The sequence below is a fragment of the Babylonia areolata genome, chromosome 26 (genome assembly GCF_041734735.1).
Source record: "Babylonia areolata isolate BAREFJ2019XMU chromosome 26, ASM4173473v1, whole genome shotgun sequence".
In the NCBI taxonomy this organism is placed as follows: domain Eukaryota; kingdom Metazoa; phylum Mollusca; class Gastropoda; order Neogastropoda; family Buccinidae; genus Babylonia; species Babylonia areolata.
In genome coordinates this window covers 9,588,535-9,612,404 of record NC_134901.1, presented here as the reverse complement: position 1 = coordinate 9,612,404, position 23,870 = coordinate 9,588,535, and the positions used below count along the sequence as shown (strand labels likewise).

At 43.2% G+C, this 23,870-nt stretch overlaps 1 protein-coding gene across 1 annotated transcript in view; it reads left to right on the top strand.

The window, feature by feature from the left end:
* Nucleotides 1-22,140, top strand: part of LOC143300731 (uncharacterized) — a 48,728-nt gene extending 26,588 nt beyond the window's left edge. Inside the window, exons 2-3 of the mRNA XM_076614622.1 lie at nucleotides 15,022-16,423; nucleotides 17,456-22,140. Coding sequence (XP_076470737.1) covers nucleotides 16,256-16,423; nucleotides 17,456-18,361 — 1,074 coding nt within the window. The 5' untranslated portion in view covers nucleotides 15,022-16,255 and the 3' untranslated portion in view covers nucleotides 18,362-22,140. The remainder of the gene's footprint in view (nucleotides 1-15,021; nucleotides 16,424-17,455) is intronic.
* Nucleotides 22,141-23,870: the final 1,730 nt, after the last annotated feature.

Sequence of the window (23,870 nt, the reverse complement as noted above, 5' to 3'; positions counted from 1 at the left end):
CTTCTTGGTGGAAGGGTTATGAGTGTGAGGGGCCGGGTTGTTTGTGTGGGGGTGGAGGGATGGTAACAACTTTCTGTCACTATTTTGTCGACCGATGTTGTCGCGATTGCTGAGACAGTCTGTCTGTCTCTATCGGTCTCCATGTCTGTCTCTCTGTCTGTCTCTTTCCCCATCCCCCCTCCCCCGCGTCCCCCCCCTCTCACTATCACCCCCACGTAAATTCTACATAATTCATGTCAGCTGCGGTTGGATTCATTAATGGTATTACAGAGTCAGTGAAGGTATTGCCCCCCACCTCCCCCCCCCCAAAAAAAAAAAAAAATTATGCAAAGCATTTCATTTGCGATGTATTATATTTTGACTTTATGATGTATTGAGCTCATTATATTTATTATTTAAATGCAGGTACTGTATTCACGAGGGGCAATGGCCTTATATGAATAAACCATTCATCCATTTATTCATTCACTCTTTTCGTGTCTGTCTGTCTGTCTCTCTTTCCAGCTGTGCGTGTGTGCATGTCACGGAGTGATGAAGTGGTATCTCACAGAAATACAAGCCTATATAAGAGTTGTAATAAATACATATAGTTTTTCTAACATTTATTTTTAGGCCATTGGAACTTATTCTGAATTGACAAACTAAATACAGAATCGAAACGTGTCGTCTCTTCCACGTGAATCGACACCAACTCGTGACTGAGTCAGTAGAACACCTGTTATCTTCCCACCCGTCGCTGCACGGGTACTCATCTATTTCGTCCTCGCTGCCTGAGTAGACGGGCAGTCCACGGAAACCTGATTGTAAAAAGAACGCGTCCGGACACGCAAACATACACACACACACACACACACATGGGCTGTTTGCGGCACTTGATAAAGAAAGAACTCAGAACTTTTTTTAATTCAAGGATTAATATTTTAGGCATGGCCCATTCTTCCAACCTGTCCTTGCTAATCTACATCAGTTAAAATAGCACACATACATTTAATGAAAAGGGGAGAAAGAGAGAATTAAAAAGAGAAGGGGGGGGGGAGGAGGAATGTCCTGCAGAAAGAATATGATAAAGAACACACACACACACACACACACACACACACACACACACACACACACACACACAGATTGACAAAAGGATGAGAGAGAGAGAGAGTGTGTGTGTGTGTGGTGTTCTTTTACGTTTTCCTGCGTTCATCGCACCCTCCTGGCTTCATATATGGAAAGAAAGATCATTTGTTAAGCTGAATAAACACTGAACACGAATGCAGAACACACATGCGCGCGCGCGCACACACACACACACACACACACACACACACACACACACACAAACACACACACACACTCACTCACTCACTCACTCACACACACACTCACTCACTCACTCACTCACCAACACAGAATGACAATAAAAGTGTCCCCTTTGTTTTTGTTTTTACATCTAGAGACGATTTTTATGACTCTCACAAGACACGAAGTTCAGTGAAGCGTGGAGCAAGATGGAAGATGAACACAGGAAAAGACAACAGAAAAACAAGAGAGGCAAGGCCTTCAAGACTCACGTAATTGTCATACACACGTGTGATAGACAATACATCCAGTTAAAAAAAAAAAAAAAAAATCGTGTGTGAGAGAGAGAGAGGGTGAGAGAGAGAGAGAGCGTTGGGTTGAATGAATATTGGTTCCGGAAACGTTTGAAAATAAGTTGTATCTTTCAAGTTTCATTCCTCTTAATCAGAGATACGCATGCATGCGCACGACTTGTGACAAGGCGCTTTGATTTGTGTCTGCACAAGATTCATCGTTATATGAATACTTGTTATTGTGATAAGTGTTATTGTGATTGTTAAACGTGTCAGCCGGAGCGACAACTGTTGAGAATGTATGTGACTGATGGCGCTGCTACGTGTTCTTCTTCTCGTTCGTCCTCTGGCTTTTTTTTTTTTTTGATTTGTTCATTCGATTCTTTCTTTGCTTCTTCAGGTTCCTTTCTTCGGTCTTTCTTTCCTTCTCTCCTTTCTGATAGTGGACGACTTGGGTGGTTTATTCACCGTTCTGTGTCATCTCTCAACCGTGATAGCTTTGTGATTTTTCATTTTCTCCGTCTCCGTGTTTTTCACACTTCGTCCTTTCCGTCTTTGTCGTTTCCCTGGTGTGTAAAGGTGATGGATTACCGTTCGTCCCTATCGTGGACTGCAGAGAACATGAATTGTCCCGACCTCACAGATGTTAGTCGTGTGTCATGTCCGTGGTAACATACTAGTGCATGTAAAGACCACACACATAGTTTCAGTTTCAGTAGCTCAAGGAGGCGTCACTGCGTTCGGACAAATCCATATACGCTACACCACATCTGCCAAGCAGATGCCTGACCAGCAGCGTAACCCAACGCGCTTAATCAGGCCTTGAAAAAAAAAAGAAAAAAAGGGGGGATGGGGGGGGGGGGGGGTGAATAAATAATAGATAAATATGTAAAAAAACAAACAAACCAAAAAACAAACTACTACCACTACTAATAATATGTATAAGGCGCAAAAACTTGATGAAGTCAACTATAAGCGTACATAAATAAATAAGTAAATAATAATTATAATATAAACAAGTAGTAGTAATAATAATAGACAGAAATAATAATAGACAGAATAATGATAGACAGACACACATAGACAGAAAGTAGTCGTCTGTCCTAAGTCCGTGACACAGAGCATGCCGCTCACAGCAAAGCCTAAGAGATCAAGGGTGTACAATTTCGGGCGACAACAGACCGACGAAGGGACGGTGATGCCCAGTCTATGTTTTACCGCTGAAGATGACAACCGTAATTCCCTGTTGCAGTATAAAACGGCCATTTTCGTACACAGCTGAAGCGGTGTTACTATCAGCGGAAGGTATAACCCACTGTCTTCGATTTCCCACTCAGCCGGATGATTGTTGTCAAGTTTTATTGGGAACCAGTTGCCGCACAAAAGTACCGCCGTCTTCACGTGTCCACAGGATCGTCAGCAACGGCGCGCTCATTTAATCAGGGAGTGAGCTACTCTTTTCACAAACAAATGCACAGATAAGTAAAACAATGCTACTATCAGTGTGGATGGCCTGGAGGTAACGCGTCCGCATAGGAAGCGAGAGAATCTGAGCGCGCTGGTTCGAATCACGGCTCAGCCGCCGATATTTTCTCCCCCTCCACTAGATCTTGAGTGGTGGTCTGGGCGCTAGTCATTCGGATGAGACGATAAACCGAGGTCCCATGTGCAGCATACACTTAGCGCGCGTAAAAGAATCCACGGCAACAAAGGGGTTGTTCCTGGCAAAATTCTTAAGAAAAGTCCACTTCGACAGGAAAAACAAATAAAACTGCACGCAGGAAAAAATACCAAAAAATGGGTGGCGCTGTAGTGTAGCGACGCGCTCTCCCTGGGGAGAGCAACCCGAATTTCACACAGAGAAATCTGTTGTGATAAAAAGAAATACAAATACAAATCAATTATTGACATGAAATCAGATTTAAAGTCGCCAGATTAATCATCTTGATTACTTAGACGGGAGGAGGCTACATGCTACATGTCAGAAAATTTCGGATACTTGTGTATTGCGAAACCATGCAAAAATAAACTGCAAAAACGATGGTGGCTTCAGTGGACGAGTGTCGGTTTCGGGTTGATGATATCGGTCGTTTCTTGATTTCTTACAGGAGAGGGGGTTTCATGTTACATGCCATTTCCGACACTTGTGCATTGCGAAAGAAACGAAGATTTTTGTTTTAATCTAAGGTCCCGGTTTGTAGGAAACTGAAACCGGAAATTACCCAGGGTGGAGTGTAACTCTGTTGACAATGCATGCACACGGCACGTCGGCCCACCACTTCACTTCACTTAACTTCACCAAGTTCTGGGAAAGACGCAGTTGCTCATAATTTTGTTTTTTTTTACACACATCGTTTTAAATCTCGGGAAGCTGGCGGGAAAACTTTGTTGACAGACAAGAAACTCCGAGGGCAGCTTAACAGGGTGTTGTGTGTGCGCTTGAGCCGTTAAAGAAAAGAAAAGAAAAAGCCAGAAAGGACGCCACCACGCCCTCACCCCACCCCACCTTCCCTCCCTCCTGCTTGCCGAGCTCTTGCTTCCACCCCCCCCCCCCCTCCCTCCCAGCAAGTCAAAGCCTGACAAGGTGAGGGTGAGGGTGGGGGGTGGGGGGGGGGGGTCGGTGTGAGGGGCTGCAGCGGGCACGGGGATGGGGGGGAGAGAGGGAGGGGGAGGTGTGACGGGGAAGGTTCTGAGTTGGGGGGAAAATCCTTGCAGGAAGTGGTGACATGTATATTATGTCAGTGGGGACGCATTGGAACTGGCCTGGAAACCACTTTTGGGGACGCGAAGATTGTTTGATTTGGAGGGGGAATTTAAACGACTATTGCATTTCCCTCCTTTTAACAGTTTTTTTTTTGGGGTGGGGGTGGGGGTCTCGCTTAATGTTTTCATGTTTGCATTTAAAGGTTTTTAGAATATTTGCGCACATCCGGTAAATTTATTTTCATTTCTTCTCTCTGTCTCTGTCTCTGTCTCTCTCTCTGTCTCTCTCTCTCTCTCTCTCTCTCTCTCTTATACGCGAATTACGTAAGGTCATTCAAATACTCAATACAGGTACTGGACAGGTAACATTTTCTAAAAAAAAAAAAGAAAAAGGTTAAAAAAAGAAAAGAAAAAAAGTTGAATGGACCAGCCAGACAAAACAAGAAAGAAAGAGACGTCAGAGAGAAAAAGGAACAAGCTAGGAAAAAAAAAAGGATGAAAATATCTAGCACATGATTTCTACAAGGTGGAACATTATTATATTGAAAGAGCCTGTCTTTTACGTGCGCTGTTTTCACGCTGCACACAAAACTCGCGGTTTTTTTGTTTGTTTGTTTTTGTTTGTGTGAATCATATGACGAACAGAGAAAAAGAAAAGTGCACTAAAAAGAAGATAGATATGGCAAAAAGACACCACTCTGGCGCTGCTTCAATCGTCTGATAACGAATTTATATAACAGGCAACAGTTAAATTTATTGCAGAAGCACAAAAATTGCGGTATAGCTATTTTAATCAGAACTATCCAAGAAACAACGAGGAAGATAACATTATATAGTTTCTATTTTTGTGTGTTCTGAAGATAAAACAAATTTAGATAAACTGAAAAGAATGGATGGTGGAGTTTGACTGTATCATTTCCATTTAATCTGTTTTTGTTTCAGTGGTTTGCTTGGGTTTTTTTTCTGTTTTGAAGTACTTTGAAGAATGTCGATGAGGGCGTGGCATTCAGAGAGAAGACACTGATGCTTTTGGAACGAGCACAATTTATCCTGCTGTACATGCCTTGTTGAATGAAATAGATGAAATAGCCCTTGTCATCTCCTTGTCAATAGACCCTAACAGATGATGACAATAATCTCTCTCTCTCTCTCTCTCTCTCTCTCTCTCTCTCTCTCTCACCGTCATGTAGAATTGTTACTATTGTTAAAAAAAACGATGTGAACGTAACTGAAGCTGTCGCTATATACACAGTCATATGCATGTGTGAATGTCTATCTCCAATGTTTGCAAGTCGGAGGTCTAACATTAAAATTATTTGAGTCCTTGAGCTGTGAGTTGTTCAGAACAAAACATTTGTCAGTAGAATGGCATTTATGTCGCCTTAGGTTATTTTCTCGGGCCTGACGAAGCGCGTTGGGTTACGCTGCTGGTCAGGCATCTGCTTAGCAGATGTGGTGTAGCGTATATGAATTTGTCCGAACGCAGCGACGCCTGAACTGAAGTCCATGCGTAACAATGGACCTGGTATGAGTCACTTTGTCAACAACATGAAATACTTCTGTAAAACTTTTTTTTTTTTTTTAAGAAAGAAACTGAAAGACAGAAAAAGGAATTGTAAGATTTTACTTGAACAAAAGATAACGGTAAAGAATTGTTCAGTTCACTTCATGTCGTTGCATGTATTGAACGTCTCTTCATCAGGAGTGGTGATAAACAACGACGGTTTCAGTTTATCAAGGAGGCGTCACTGCATTCGGACAAACATATACGCGACACCACATCTGATAGGCAGATGCCTGACCAGCAGCATAACCCAACGCGCTTGTCAGGCCTCGAGTGCATGCATATTTGTGTACCTATCAGAGTGGATTTCCTTTTACATACTTTTGCCAGAGGACAAAGCTCTCGTTGCCATGGGTTCTTTTTCAGTGCGCCAAGTGTGTGCTGCGCACGGGACCTCGGTTTATCGTCTCATCCGAAAGACTAGACGCTGAGTTTGATTTTCCCGTCAAACTTGGGAGAAAGGGGGAGAGCGGGAATGGAACCCACACCCTCCCGGACTCTGTATTGGCAGCTGAGCTTCTTAACCATTCTGCCACCTTCCTCCTAAGCGACAGTGAAGTAATACGAAGAATGGTGTTGAGGTCTGAAGTTCGGAGATACTGACTGGTATTTGTAGATTCCCAAATCAACATGGGTTGATATCAATAGCTTCCCAAATCAGTATAGATATAGGCTGATCACGTGTAGCTTCTCAAATCAATAGAGGCTGATATTTGTAGCTTCTCAAATCAATATTGACTGATATTTGTACATTCTCAAATCAGTATGAAATGATATTAGCAGCTTCTCAAATCAGTATGAATTCTATATTCGCAACTTCTCAAGTCAGTATGCATTGATATCAATGTATTATTATATTATTATTATTTAGTTAGTTAGTTATGTATTTATTTATTTATTTTATTCATCTTATTTTTGTACGCTTATAGTTGACTTCATCAAGTTTTTGCGCCTTATACATATTAGTAGTAGTAGTAGTTCTTTTTTTTAATGTATTTATTTCTTTTTATTTTATTTCATTTTATTTTATTTTTCTCAAGGCCTGACTAAGCGCGTTGGGATACGCTGCTGGTCAGGCATCTGCTTGGCAGATGTGGTGTAGCGTATATGGATTTGTCCGAACGCAGTGACGCCTCCTTGAGCTACTGAAACTGATATCAGTAGCATTTGAAACCAGTTAGAATTTGATGTCTGTCGCTTCTCAAAAGAATACTGATCGATATATTATTAGATTATGAGATAAAATTTCTCTCCCCCACACCACCCTCTCTTTCTCTCTCTTCTTCTCTCCCTCCCTCTCCCTCTCTCTCTCTCTCTATCTCACACACACACACACACACACACACACACACACACACACACACACGGTGTGGAGAAGGAGGGGGCGTTAACCGACGATAGTAATGTGTGGGCTTACGACAGTGAGTGTGTGTGGTGCGTAAACGTGACGTATTTTGTGACGTAAATGGGCACCTGAGCTTGATAATTGCCAAGGTGAAACATATCAGTCGTGAACTTTCACTGCGTAGTAAGTAAGTAGCATCAATGACTTTGACCGTATAGGTGTGAGTGTGTGTGTCTGTGTTTGTGTGTGTGTGTGTGTGTGTGTGTGAGAGAGAGATTTGAAATTGACGTCAAGAGATCCCTCCCATGCCCCTCTCCCATACCCCCCACCAACACACACACACACACACACAAGATGTGATCCCTTGACGTCAGCTCCAAATCACACACACACACACACACACACACACACACACACACACCAGATGCGATTGTTGCTTTGGTATCGTTCAGTTGCATTACATAAACACAGATACAGGAAGTTCACACCGTCCAGTAAATTGGTGCGACAAGAAACGAACAATAATGATAATGATAAAAACAGTAATGATAAATATTATTATAATGATTATGATGATGATTATAATGGTGTTGACAGCAACAAGAATGATAATGATAGTGATGGCGTTCACGGGGAGTATTCTGTCACGACACGACCGCTTCAAGATAACACCCACGAACAGTCCAACTAACCAGGCAAGCTCTGCTACTGCTACCTCTACTGCTACTGCTACTACTTCTACTACTACTACTACTACTACTACTACTACTACTACTACTACTGTCACTACACACAAGATCAAAATCTAATGTCAGACAGACCGGGGTTTAAAGGTTAAAGGTCTGTGGCCTGTTACGGCCATAGTGACGGTAAATTCAGATGTACTGTGTTCAAATCTTGGCTTAAGAAGGCGGGGCCCAATCCTCTCCTTCCGCCGTTCAAATCTTCCCCCCAACCAAAGTCAGGAACCCATTCACACCTGGGTGGAGTGAGGAAAATCGGCGTAAAGTGCCTTTCCCAAGGGACACAACAGCATGCCGAAACGGCGGTATCAGCCTCGGACTTAAAGTGAACACTGGACCAGAAAAGAACGCCGCCTGAGTGATTGAATGAAGTGTGAATTACCCATTTTTCATTGACATCACGATGCAGAATAGTACAGCAGTATATACTGTAACTGATTGTTGTACCGCTAGAAGCAGTGATGCGTGCGCACAGATACACAACAAAACAACAACAACTTCATTAGATCACTAAATCTTAGATGACACGGGGAAAGTCCCGAACGTAAAAATAGTAACACAGTCACACGAAAAACCCTCCGGTTTCAGCTTTCTCTGTCGGTGTGGAAATGCTGAAATGCGTCACGGTGGGACGGGTTTAAAAGCCCTGACCTCACGGATGAGTTGATATGTATCACGTACATCCCCCCCCCCCTTGCCCCCTCACCCCCCCCCCCCCCCTGGCCCCCACCCCCCACCTGTATCTTACCTGACGACTCTGACCACTCACCTGCCGTGCGTCACACAACGCACATTGCTACAGGTTGGTAGACGGTCTATCGAGTGACCGTGGTATGCCGGAGACTGAGATATTCAGACCATAGAACATTGACGGTATGCTAAATCCTCCAGCTGAAGGGGTGAAGACTAGAGAGAAAAAAAAAATCCATCAACCCCCATACCTATACGTACAAGAAGATAGATGATTACTATGCCGGGGAGAGAGAGACATATACTATTTCCGAGAGAGGAAGAAAGAGAGAGAACGCTGAAATGTTTAATGTCATTAGTGGGAAGCTCCAGTGACAAATCAGAACAAAAATGGATGGTGCAAAACCCAATACAGTGACTGGCAGGTACAAATCAGAACAAAAATGGTGCAAAATACAACACGAACACGTAACAAAGTACATTTGAATCACTTTATCGATGATTTTTAAGCATGTAACATCAAAATACATCATGTCAATACCAACACATAATTATAATGACATTGTCGAAATTGACCATCCAAATGTAACCTTTCCTTTTTATGCTTTATTTTCATATTATTTTTTATATTCCTCATTGAACCCATGATAGTCTTTAATTGATTAATGAGTATTTGGACCGATAGTAGAGAGAGAGAGAGAGAGAGAGAGCCAGTAGTAGAGAGAGAGAGAGAGTCATCACAAGTCAGAACGGTCTGTCACTTATTTTTCTACTACTTCGTTTGAGTTGCCGCTTTCTCACATGATGGTACAGACGAATAAAAATAGAAAAGAAAAAAAAAATGTATGAAACAGAGCACAAAGAACAATAGAGAAAGTTATGACAGATCGTTGCTAGCTTACACACACACACACACACACACACACACACCGACACGCACGCACACACACACACACACACGCACGCACGCACACACACACACACACACACACAGTCACACGCACGCACACCGACACGCACGCACACACACACACGCACGCACGCGCACACACACACACACAGTCACACGCACGCACACCGACACGCACGCACACACACACACACGCACGCACGCGCACACGCATGGCACGCTCACACACACACACACGCGCGCACACAAACACACGCGCGCGCGCGCGTGTACGTACACGCTAAGTTACTGAAACGTAAAGTCCGTGAAGAAGGGACAAGGGAGGCTGGAGTTGAATTGAGCAACGCTAGTAACCCGAAGACGTCACGAGTATACAGTCTTAGTGCTTGTATAGCAACCGGGAATTCGCCTTTCTATTTTTAGACAGCGAGTCGTGGTGTCTCATTTCAGTGTCGTCGGTCTCGTCAGATCTTGCACAGATCAACGCACATTGCTACAGGTTGGTAGACGGTCTATCGAGTGACCGTGGTATGCCGGAGACTGAGATATTCAGACCATAGAACATTCACGGTATGCTAAATCCTCCAGCTGAAGGGGTGAAGACTAGAGAGAGAGAAAAAAAAAAATCCATCAACCCCATACCTATACGTACAAGAAGATAGATGATTACTATGCCGGGGAGAGAGACATCAGTGTTCCCAAAAACGTACATATGTGCGTAAATGACGCACAGATTTACAGCTTTGACGCACAAAATTTTTACCCTGTGCGTCAATGTGACGCACACTTTTTCCTGAAACTAACAAGCATCTTACGGCTTCCAGGAAAACCGCGAAGCACGCATCGTGGGCCTAAGCTTAGGCTAGTGCATAGCAGACGAAACTGAGAGTAGAGAGTGCTGTTGTGTGTTCATTAGTAGTGAGTATGGTTATGTGCTCATTATAAGTAGTTGACTGTGTTTTCATTGTATTCAAGCATTTCGAATGTCCTTGTTTGGAGAAGGTGTGGGTTTCTTTTCATTTTCATTGTACAATTGTCTTCATTGATTTTTTGTATGGTTTTCCTGTTGACCCTCAGAAATGTGACAATGACCCTCAAAAATTCCAGTCAAAGGGTCACAGTGACCCTCAAAAAATCAGGCCCATTGGGAACACTGGACATATACTATTTCCGAGAGAGGAAGAAAGAGAGAGAACGCTGAAATGTTTAATGTCATTAGTGGGAAGCTCCAGTGACAAATCAGAACAAAAATGGATGGTGCAAAACCCAATACAGTGACTGGCAGGTACAAATCAGAACAAAAATGGTGCAAAACACAACACGAACACGTAACAAAGTACATTTGGATCACTTTATCGATAATTTTTAAGCATGTAACATCAAAATACATCATGTCAATACCAACACATAATTATAATGACATTGTCGAAATTGACCATCCAAATGTAACCTTTCCTTTTTATGCTTTATTTTCATATTATTTTTTATATTCCTCATTGAACCCATGATAGTCTTTAATTGATTAATGAGTATTTGGACCGATAGTAGAGAGAGAGAGAGAGAGAGAGTCATCACAAGTCAGAACGGTCTGTCACTTATTTTTCTACTACTTCGTTTGAGTTGCCGCTTTCTCACATGATGGTACAGACGAATAAAAATAGAAAAGAAAAAAAAATGTATGAAACAGAGCACAAAGAACAATAGAGAAAGTTATGACAGATCGTTGCTAGCTTACACACACACACACAGTCACACGCACGCACACCGACACGCACGCACACACACACACACACACGCACGCACGCACACACACACACACACACACACAGTCACACGCACGCACACCGACACGCACGCACACACACACACGCACGCACGCACACACACACACACACACAGTCACACGCACGCACACCGACACGCACGCACACACACACACACGCACGCACGCGCACACGCATGGCACGCTCACACACACACACACGCGCGCACACAAACACACGCGCGCGCGCGTGTACGTACACGCTAAGTTACTGAAAAGTAAAGTCCGTGAAGAAGGGACAAGGGAGGCTGGAGTTGAATTGAGCAACGCTAGTAACCCGAAGACGTCACGAGTATACAGTCTTAGTGCTTGTATAGCAACCGGGAATTCGCCTTTCTATTTTTAGACAGCGAGTCGCGGTGTCTCATTTCAGTGTCGTCGGTCTCGGCAGATCTTGCACAGATTTTACCCCCCCCCCCCCCCCCCCCCCCTCCCCTCACCCCCTCCTTTCTTACATATCGGAGTAGTTTGTGTGTGGAGGTGGGAGGAGGGGGGTGGGGGTGATAGGTTGAATACGAAGCGATGAAAATAGACTTGTGTTGAAACTCGGACCACGAGGGGTCCATCAGTTGACGAAGATTTGACAAGACAATATCGTTGTATATAAGGAGAAGACTGGGGGGGGGCTAGAGGGTTAGTCGTCTACCGAGTTTGCGTTCGGATACTGTGTCTGTGTGTCTTTGAGACAATCCGTACCTCTGGTGTGCTCACTCTTTGTTACTGTCAACGTTTGTGGTTTGTTGCTGTTGCGTTGGTTTGTTTTTTTAATGTGCAGGTAAGTGGAGCATGAAAGGATTTTGTCAGTTTGTTCGGTTTTTTTTTTTTTTTTTTTTTTTTTGCTTTTCTTTTTCTGTCTTTTTATCGTCTTTTTTGTTTTTTGTTGTTGGTTTTTTGTTTTGTTTTTTGTTTTGTTGGTTTTTTTTGTTTTGTTTTTTTGCTCTTTTTTTTCTGTCTTTTTATCGTCTTTTTTGTTTTTTGTTGTTGGTTTTTTGTTTTTTTTTTTGTTTTGTTGGTTTTTTTTTTTTTTTTTTTTTTTTAGACAGTACAACGATGATAGCAAAGCACCTGAAATTTCGCAAGTGATTTATTTATTTTTATTTATTTATTTATTTTTTTGTTGTTGTTGTAAACAGCGAATGTTTATGTGTGTTTCTTTGTTGTTTTGTAACAGCGATTAATTAATGTGTCTGAGTATTCATCCTTTTTTTGTATCAGTATCGGTATCAGTATCAGTACCAGTATCAGTATCAGCATCAGCATCAGTATCAGTACCAGTAGCTCAAGGAGGAGTCACCGCGTTTGAACAAATCCCATATACACAGCACCACATCTGCCAAGCAGATGCCTGACCAGCAGCCTAACGAAACAGTGAGTGTGTGTGTATACTAAAACTTTGAATTTTTTTTTTTTTTATTTTTTTTTTTAAGTGTTGTTTCCGTCTCCTTATTCATGGAGTGGTAGAAAGCGCACGGCAGAATAAATAAAATATACTGTCTTCTTGTATGTGACGAATTAGAAGAGAAACAAAATCGCGAATGGGGTTGGGGAGTACGACAGGGATGTTCGGTTACTTTGTCAATGATTTTTTTGTGCAGAAACTATTAATAATCAAGCACTGAGAACCCCAAAGTGCTCAAAATGCTCATGTGTGGTGTTTTCAAAGTAAAATTGCGACTTGGAAATCAAGCTTTTGAGGGGAAAAGCACTGTTCTCAGATGTGTATGTACTCTTATCATTAATTTGATCGATGTGTCCAGTTGCTGGTGTAAATCATTTTGATGAATGCAAAGGAAATTAACATCTTAAAATCAGCATTCTTTGTTTGAAAGTAAAGAAAAGGAGTCTTGATTGTGTATATGTTCCAGTGCGCACGTTTATGTGTGTGTGTGTGTGTGTGTGTGTGTGTGTGTGTGTGTGTGTGTGTGAAAGAGAGATAAATAGAGTGAATACTTTTTGTGTTGTGCATCCTGTTCAAGTTACCCCTCCCTCCCTTCATCTCTGTCTCTGTCTCTATGTATCTCTCTCTTTCTGTCTTTCTCTGTGCCTCTTCGTCTGTCTCCCAATCTCTCTCTTTCTCTCTCTCTGAAATAATCCTTCCTAATGTAAATAATACTCAACTTCAGTTACTGTGCAGTTCGTGTATCACACACACTAATCCCCCCCTGAAGAACCGGTATAAAGAACAGTGTCAACTCTTTTACGGAAAAGGAATGTAGAAGACTGAAACCTCGAAGAGGTCAAGTATTAAGTTGTGTGGAAATAGCGACAACTGGCTGAGTTGGCAATAAGGAGTTGTAAGGAGTGGCTTATAAGTCTTTGATGTGTGTGTGTGTGTGTGCGCGCGCGCGCGCGCGCGTGTGCCTCTGTGTGTGTGTGTGTGTTTTGAATCATTTTCCCCTGATTGAAGTTTACTGTTTGCAGTCTGGGTCCTAACTTGGAAGAGCGCTGTTATAAACATATGATTTATTGGGTTGGGCGTTTGGTGTGGCTCGCGATCTATAAGAGAGAGACATAGGGAGAGGATAGATAGAGGAGAGAGATTGACAGACGGCAGAGAGATGGGGAGGCGGGGGGAGGGGGGGGTAGACAGATAGAGGAGAGAGATTGACGGACAGGGAGAGGCACACACAGAGAGGGGGGAGGGGGGGGGGGGGAGCACGGATCATTCCGCATTGAAAGGACACCCGTTGCTGGGATTGAAGTCCAGCGTGGTGTTGATTGGTTAATGTTGAACAACCATATCCCCCCCCCCCCCCCTCCCCCCCCCCCAAAAAAAAAAAAAAAAAAGAATCAGGCACATTCATTTTTGATCGTTTGGAATCACCAGTGCGCTTGTCGTCCGTTGATACTTCCTGGAAAAAAAAAAGCTGAGAAGAGAAAAAGTGTATGTGTTACGTGGGATGTGTGTGTGTGTGTGTGTGTGTGTGTGTGAAGTGGGAGAGATATGACCATTGCCTGTTAAAACTGTCCTGTTGTCATTATAGAACTAACGCATTTTTTTTTAATTTGTGTCTGCAACCGTTCTTCCGAAAATGTTTGTGGCCAAAGTGTCTTTTTAAAATCTGACCGCACGCTTGTGCGCGCACACACACACACATGCACACACACTCTCTCTTTCTCTTTCTCTCTCTCTCTCTCTCTCTCTCTCTCTCTCACACACACACACACACACACACACACACACACTTTCTGTCTGTCTGTCACACACACACACACACACACACACACACACACACACACACGCACCAATCGGCTGAACAACAGTTAGGAGAGTCCCAGCTTCCCCATTATCTATCTTCCGCCTCTATTACTTTCCCCACTGAAAACACTGACATGCAATACAGGGATTCCCTCTAACACCATGATGTCAACTGCTTCCATTACTTGTACCAGATGAATCACACACACACACACACACACACACACACACACATACACACACACACACACACACACACACACACACACACACACTGACACCATTATTAAAGATTACGTAAAAAAGGGGCGGGGGGATCCCCTCAACACCATAATCGTTTGATTAATCTTTACCACCACATCACATTCACACGAGACGAGAGCAGTGACTACTGTGCTCGTTGATCATCATTAACCAATGCCGTGCCGCACAAAATATCCAAGGACGTTGGTGTTGTTTCAGGACCCCGTTTGGAGGAAGGAGGAAAACTCTCTCTCCTTGCTTTGACACTTTGATGGCCACGCCCCGTCCTTACCACCCCCTCCACCACCGCCAGCACCGCCACCATCAGCTCCCTACCCGTAGCCACTACCAGTGGTACAGCCTCAACAACCACGAGCCACGGTCCCGCGTGGGTTTCCCCGTGTGAGTGGAACCAACGCCGTCAAGCCCCAGCCAGTCAAACACTTGCCCTGCCCGGAAACTGCCGAGAGCGGTGCCGGAAATTACCGAGCGTAGTTCCCCTAAAAAAACGATTGGTGATCCCTTCGTCGAGGGTCTGCTGGCTTGTTTCTTTAACCGTTTGACACAAGGAGAGGTGGTCATTTGTTAGGGGGGTTTCTTTCTGTAACGGAAAGGTGTAAGGACTTGGCCCCAACCCCAACCACAACGCGTTTGTTCTTCTTCTCAAGAGGCTGTTTTGGTGAGAGGTTTAGTATTATTTTGGTCACAAAACGTCACAGAAGTGCATTGCTTGTACTACAGTTCCAACCATCCTCTGACGCTTAGAAAACTCACCAATTCATTTTACGAAAATTAACGTGACATATCACCATCGTTACCAGAGCGCTGTTGTAAATATCGACCGATGTGTTTCAGAACGCCTCGTCAAACTTGTGGACTGATAAGCGAGCATTTTTTTTCTGCCTCTGCCACTTAGAAGCTAAACTGAATATCATCTGTTTTTCCATTTATTTTATAACATCGAACGCATTGAAACGACTGGAGACTAGTCTTCACCGCTTTTGACATTTTTTTTTTTTTTTTGGTGAACAGTATATAACTGAACAGTATAAAGCCGAACAGTATGAAATAAGGTTATAACAAAGTACTTGCACACGTTCTGTAATATTATCATCATACTTTTGCGCTTGTTCTCTCGGAAGTGAATTCCCCAAACACAGATTAAAGATTTCTTCAATCATCATTCTTAACCCGCTGAAAGCTGTGGGGTACAGAATCTAACGAACAGTTAGGGAAAGAGTGTTTTGGAAGGGGGAAAAAAAAAGCAGCAACAAAACACGAAGCAGTAATTGTGATCAACGGCAGCAAGTGAAGAGAAAGGGGAGGAAAAGGAAGACTTGAATAAGTGTCTGAGAGAGAGGGGGAAAAAAACAACAAAACAACAACAACAAGAAACAAAAAACCAGCAGCAAACCCAGCAGTATCCGTGATCAGAGGCACCAGAAACAGGACCATGCCCAGTCTGTGCAACTCCACGCTCTCCTCCTCCCCAGACATGCACGAGTTCAAGTACTGGTCCAGCTTCTCCGAAAAGCCCTTCTGCTGCGGAGACCGGCTGCAGGTGTACAAGGGCAAGCTGAACGGCAGGGGGCCGAGGGGAGGCGACTTCTCTGCTGTCAAGGTAAGAGTCACCGTTCATTTTTATTTCTTTTTTTTATTTTTTTTATTCACGTTTTGTTTTGGTTAATTTTGATTCAAGTGAAAATACAACCACATAATTTTTATTTAGAATAACGCGAAGAAGAAGAAGAAGAAAATGATTGAATGGATGACGAAGAATTACTCCATTTCCCCCCATAATAATTATGGTGATAACAGTATAATTATGATAAATATGTTCCCGTTTCATTCGATTGGAATGGAAATTAATTTTGCAGTCGCGATGTCCCGAAACAGTGAAAAACTAAAACGTTGTGGTAATTTGTTTACTTTTCTCTGAACGTGAATTTTGTCTGTTGACTGAATTGTGCCAAATGCGTTAGAAGATGTTAAAAAAAGAAAAGAAAAAAAGAGTTACTATGATTCAAGAACGGTCACATAATAACATGTCTTTTTCGTGTGAGGATCTGGAATGGACTTAGTTATTAATTTAACGAACTCAGTCGCGAATATATCTGAACAAAGGGGTGTATTTAGCCTTTTTTTTCAGTTTCTTATTTATCAAAATAACACGACAACAAACCATTCCCGTGTGTACAGATGCGTAATTGATTTGTGTATATGAATGCGGATTGGTGTGTACCCAGTCCAGTATATGATCAGGTTTCTCACAATTGGGCAGTAGAATATCCAAGTGTATAACGTACTTCTGATTTTGTCTCCTGCTGATAATACAAATGGCTGTAACACTTGCTTCTGTAAACAGACAATTTAAAAATCGCAAACGTTCTTTTAAACCGTATTATACTCTCATGGAAGAATTCCTTACTGTCAAAGATTGATTTATATCTATCTATTGATTCACTTCATTATCATCTATAATAATTTTTTAGATACTTAGATACTAAATTTGATTATGTTTGACGAGAATACTAAATTTGATTATGTTTGACGAGAATGGGTATCTGTAGAGTGGCGTGATGTGGGTGAAAGTGTAACCATAGACTGACTGTTGAGACAACACCTGTGTGTACACGTCAATGCTGTCCGTCAGGTGTTCGCTGACCAGCCGGGCACGGAGAGCCGGTGCTGCAGGGAGGTGGCCAAGGCCCGCACGGCCTCCGAATGGCTGGCCCGATTCCTGGCGCGCGGCCAGTACCGCCAGCAGCGCGTGAAGGTGGCCCAGCTGCAGATGGCGCCCCTGGACCAGGTGTCGCTGCTCAACTTGTTCTTCTCCCACAACAGGCGGCGGCCCAGCTCTGGGGAGTGGATCCTGCTGGAGGAGATGGTGAACGAGCGGGGCGCCCTGGTCCAGTTCGTGGACCGGCACGGCAGGATGTACCGGGACAGGGCGGGGTCGGGGTCTGGCCCTGGTGGGGCCAGGCTGCTGTCCGGCTCCCCATCCTTCCCCAGGTGCAGGCTCAACACCAGGGAGCTCCTGGAGGCCTTCGTCCACTTCTCGCACCACGCCAGCCGGGGCCAGCTCGTCATCTGCGGCCTGGAGGGGCAGGAGGACGACATGGGGCGGGTGGTCCTCAAGACGCCTGTCGTCCATTCCCGGGACGCGTCCTACGGGGAAACGGACCTGGGCCCGTCGGGCATCCAGGAGGTGATGTCTCGCCACGTGTGCAACCGTCACTGCCGGCAGGTGCTGGGCCTGCAGAGGTCCCTGTCGGCATGGGGCGACTGCTCGCCGCTCTTCCCCAGGCAGCGCCGCATCCCCTCCGCGCCCTTTGAGGAGCAGGACCTGCCCGCCTTGCCCAGGTGCTCCCCGCCGTCCGCGCCGCCCTACCGCCTTGGGGAGCTGGGGCTGGACGTGGAGCACCTGCCCCAAGATGTCTTCCACCCCCCGAGCTCAGACCTGGACGAGCTGGGGCTCTTCTTCCACCTGGAGCTGACCAAGGGCGTGCCTGACGAGCCCCCTCCGCCCTACACCGAGTACATCCAGCACCTCATGTAGCGGGGGCTGGGCGTGGCCCCTGAGATGTGGGCATGGCGACAGTCATCCCTCGGGGGTCTGCCTGTGGGCCAGAGATGGTCCATGAACACTCTGCAAAACAAAGAAACAGACATGGTCCATGAACACTCTGCAAAACAAAGAAACAGACATGGTCCATGAACAGTCTGCAAAACAAAGAAACAGACATGGTCCATGAACACTCTGCAAAACAAAGAAACAGACATGGTCCATGAACACTCTGCAAAACAAAGAAACAGACATGGTCCATGAACACTCTGCAAAACAAAGAAACAGACATGGTCCATGAACAGTCTGCAAAACAAAGAAACAGACATGGTCCATGAACACTCTTCAAAACAAAGAAACAGACATGGTCCATGAACAGTCTGCAAAACAAAGAAACAGACATGGTCCATGCACACTCTGCAAAACAAAGAAACAGACATGGTCCATGAACACTCTGCAAAACAAAGAAACAGACATGGTCCATCAACACTCTGCAAAACAAAGAAACAAGCAAGAAAATAAAAAGGCACACAGTATAGAACTGCCTGATGTGTACGACGTTCCTTGACCCGTGCAGGAAGGGGAGGACATACTGACACTGGAGGACAGAGGCTCTTCATGTCGTGTACAATCACTGCACACACGGCAGCCAGGAAGGCACACACACACACACACACACACACCACTATGGCAGCTAGAAGCAAGGACAATTTCATTCCAGACATGGTCAGCATGAAAGTATTACGAATGTTGGTTTGTTGGACAGGCAGTGTGTGTGTGTGTGTGTTTGTTTGTTTGTTTGGTTTTTTTTTTTGTTTTTTTTTTTTTTTCGATTTTGCTGGAGAAGCAATCACGTCAACTCCACAAACCATGTTCTGTCTATCCAAAAACACTACTGTCACAGACCCAACTGTTGCAAGAAACAGCTTAGATTCCACTCGTTTATTATTATTATTATTATTATACTTTTTTTTTTTTTAGAGGAGTGGGGATGTCTAAATTGTATCCTATGCAGAGCAGAAAGTTGACGATCAGTTTTCATCATTGCTGCAGCAACATAGAAAGGAAAGAAAGCAATGCAAACAACGCGAAACACACCTTCCTGTTCAGGATGTCACGCCATACGTCAGAGGTTTTTTTTTTTTTTTGGGGGGGGGGGGGGGGGGGGGGCACAAAAATATTCCACAAAGCTGAAACGTTCATTAATTCAGGTTAGTTTGAATCTGCCAGTCTCTGTCTGCTAAAAACGTTGTCTGTCGGTCTGTGTGTGAAATGCAGGGGCGGGTGGGGGGGGGGGGGGTGAGGGGGGGGGGGCGGTATTTGTAAACACTACACCGTGAAATGACCTCTCAAATCGTTACTCTTGCAGTCCACAAATGAGATTTTCACATCACGGCTGCTTGAAAGACCTAAGGAGATTGGCGGCTATTCCAAGGCTTATTTATGAGATTGTTGAACCATCTTTCCGAAATGCTAATTGTTAAACGTGCTGGCAGATGTTTTGCATAGTAGGTGGGGGGAGGGGGTGCGGGGGGGGGGGGGGGGGGTGCGCTGACTTTCCAGTGAGAATCTCACCATTTTTGTTTTGTTCGGTTTTTTGATGGGAACAGTTTCGACGAGACCATGCATGACACTTATCATAGTCATGATCATAATCATCATCATAATCATCAGTCTTGTTGTTAAAGGTCTAGACACAGTGACCCCACGTTGAATCGCGTGTGTGGGAGAACGGTATTGTCTTCTTCTTTTTTCTTTTTCTTTTTTTACCTGGCTTTCTTTCACGAGTTTTGCGTGTTGTAACATTTTCCCAGAAAAAAAAATCAACAAAAAGGGACCGGGTGTCCTTGTTCATATCATTTGTGTTGCTTACAATTCTGTTTAAGAATTTCGCTGTTCTCAACCTGACAGTACGAAGATGGAAATCTCTATTTTTGGTCACACGAACTTCACCTATAAGCCCAGGATTTCATTGTGAGTCCACGTGTAACATTGATATCTTGAAAGGAAACGGTGAGAACCCCAAAGATTACGACTTATTTATTTGTGGTTAGACCTGACCACGAAATATTTGTATAATTTTTTATACTGCCATACATACACTGCTGTTCTCGTTTATCTTGTAGATAGCTTGATCGATCCAGGCCTTGTAGTGAATTAGAGGAAAACCTTAATCACTCTCCCGGGCTTTTAAGTTGTGGCGTGTTTCGTTCAGTTGTCATAACGTTTCCATGTACGTCTTTTCTTAGTTCTTTATTTTGTATTTTCATTTTTTCCATTGGAACTTGAATGAATGTACAGACCAGCGTCCACAGCTCTGGTACTGTGTTTGTAAGTGGGTCGTTATGGAAACTGATAAATCTCTTGATCGTTAGGGACTGAGCATTGACAAGACTTTGGTCACAATTTTATATCTATGTATGTATGTATGTATGTGTGTGTGTGTGTGTGTGTATGTATGTATGTATATATATATATATATATATATATATATATATATATATATATATATATATACATATACAAGTAAACCGTTTTGGAAGACAACGTTGTTGTTTTTTTAATGCCGGGCAAATCTGCCTGCTCGTATTCTCTGCTTTTTTTTCTCTCTCTCTCTCTCTTTGACGTTATAATTAAACACAGCACGTATGTCCTTTTATCTGTCTATACCGAGATGTGTTCAGTGACAACAGCTATTGTTCATAGGGTACACACAGGGTGTAGGACTTCATTCAGCGACTCGTTTTTGACAGTTAGAACGAGATGATCAGAGATCGATATTTGGTAGATATATATATATATTCATCATGTATTGTTCCATCCATTTGACTTGTCATCAAAGTCATTTAGCATCATCATTCCATCACTAATGTAAAACAACACTTAGGGATGTCCCTAGCGTCCATCAAAGTCATTTAGCATCATCATTCCATCACTAATGTAAAACAACACTTAGGGATGTCCCTAGCGTCCAACAGGCCTAGCAACGAGCGACAACGTGCTGAGAAAGACAGAACACTTTTCTCGCGTCCCGAAAGTCAGCCTGTCCCTAAACGGAAACAGCGCGTTGAGAAATGCAGGCCAGCCAAGAACTGGGACGTGCTGAGATACTGCCATTCCAAACACGCTGTGGCTTTTGTGTTATCGTACTTAAGGACACCATTGATGCACTAAAAACAGAATTCCATGTGCCAAATCGGGGACAGGTTTGAGAGTAACAGCAACTCATTTGGGTTGCGGAGTCCAACGAACCATACCTGTTGACAATGATGAAACTTGTGTAGAGTTTCTGTTCGTACCCCCATCCGCCTGTTGTCTGTCTGTCTGTCCTGTTTGTCTTCAGGTATTGTTTTTCCATGATGTGAATTCATTTTTCTTTCGTTTTCATTTGCTTTCTGTCTTGAGGCATTTTATGTGTGTGTGTGTGTGTGTGTGGTTGTTTTTTTTTTCTTTCTCTCTGATCGGTATATTGATGTTCTTTACTGTACAGTTTATTCAAAATGTAATTATTTGGTGTCGTGTTTGGTGAACGGAATTCTTGAGGGCAGTGTTGTCAGCACCATAGATTCCAAACTTTACTGTACCTTTGCGGTAGTGCTTTATGTGTCTGGTCTGGGTATGATGAGGTACAGTGGTGTTGTGTTTTATGCTGTGGTTCCATGTCACACCAGCACCCTACCCACACACACACACACACACACACACACACACACACACACACACACACACACACACACACACACACACACACACACACACACACACAGAGAAAATCAGGCATGCGATTTTTATTTTGTCTCAGTGTGACAGTGTATTTATGTTTCAACCTGTTCATTATGTCCAGCTATGGACGGACAGGAATCCATGTACATCCAGGTTTGTTTGTACCACCTTTACGCTTACATTCCACTTATATATATATATAGATCAATGTTTATGTCTATGATTTCTTCCCGCCCCTCCTCTCCCTCCTGTCCTTAGAAACAAATCAAATATTTGGTCGATTAATTGATTGATATGGATACGTATATAGCGCCTGTCCTCGGTCAGAGACCAAGCTGTAAGCGCTGTACAAACACGGGAGCCATTTCATTTCTGCAGAACCGACCGAGAGCTGCAGTTTATGCGCTCATCATTCGTTTCAAATTTGAAAGAATTTTGACATGTGATTTTTTTTTTACAGCCTAGTTTCGTTTCAGTTGGGCCAAACATGCCAGTTGATTTGATCTTGGTTAGTCCACGGATCATGAATCGTCTTTAAGTTTGTCTGTCTATGAAAGTGGGAGTGAAGATCATCATTTATTATTTCATTAATGTAACCAAACGGTGAACACTACATCTTATTGTGGCATTTGGCAATGGCTCTGTCTTCCACTGCTGTTTCTTTTTTGTACGGCTTTCGTGTGATACGTGTTCTTTTGCGGGGTTTCCTTTCGAACCATTCAGAAACACGAGTGAAAATCAAAGGGGTTGATTTTGATTGGACTTGATTTTGATTTTTGTCTGTTGGTCTTTGAAATCTATGTTTGGAGTGTCCTTCTAATCAAGTATTTCCAAATTCAGGCTGTGATTGCGCGCGTGGCTTTTCGCGAATTCTATTTTATTCTATTTTTATGATACACGGTTCGGAGCGGTGTGGAGATCGTTAGTTCTGACAGAATGACAACGTTTACAAGTGTGTGTGTGTGTGTGTGTGTGTGTGCTATTTGAGGCAAAAAGTATATTTTGAGGCAGTGTCACAAAGTTGTGACCTTAAAAAACCCCCCACCTTTTTAAGCAAATTAAAAAAAAGAAGAAAAATTGACACAGAGGAAACCATGTAACCATTTCGGTTTGAGAACAGAATTAGATGAGATTTCAAATAAAAGGCTATAACGAGAAATGGTTTATTTTTGGAACAGTGACGCAAATATTCGACCTGAGATAAGGTCCTAATCAGCAGGTGTCGAATTATTTCGTGGATACCTGTGGTAAATATAAACACCTTGCCTTACACCCCTGCATTACATTCTCATCTATAACCGATAAAAGAAAATATATAAGAACAAAAACAACATTCCAGTATGTTCCACGGAAATGATGATTTAATCTTGTGGTTCAGCCGCAGACCTCAAATGTACATTCGTGTTTTTACGCTCATGACTAAAGTAGTTTTTGAGTTGTATGAGTTTTGTTGTTTTGTTGGTTTTTTTTTTCACCTGTTGATTAAAGTTCTACGTCCATATTCCAATCCTCATATTATGCATTCTGTCCATTCTTGATTCAGTCCTGTTGTGGCGTCGTTGATCCTTTTTATTTCTTGTTTATGGTGTATTTTTATCAATACATATGCTTTAGTATTTATTTGTTTTATTTTATGATTGTTTCCGAACCACCACTGACTCGCAAGTGGAAGCGATGTTGTTGTTTTTGAAATCTTGTTCAATTTCTTGTAAGCTTTGTACAAGTTTGGTGTGCTCTTGAAATTAGACCGTATTTGTTCTTGTTGTTTTGAACAATGTTT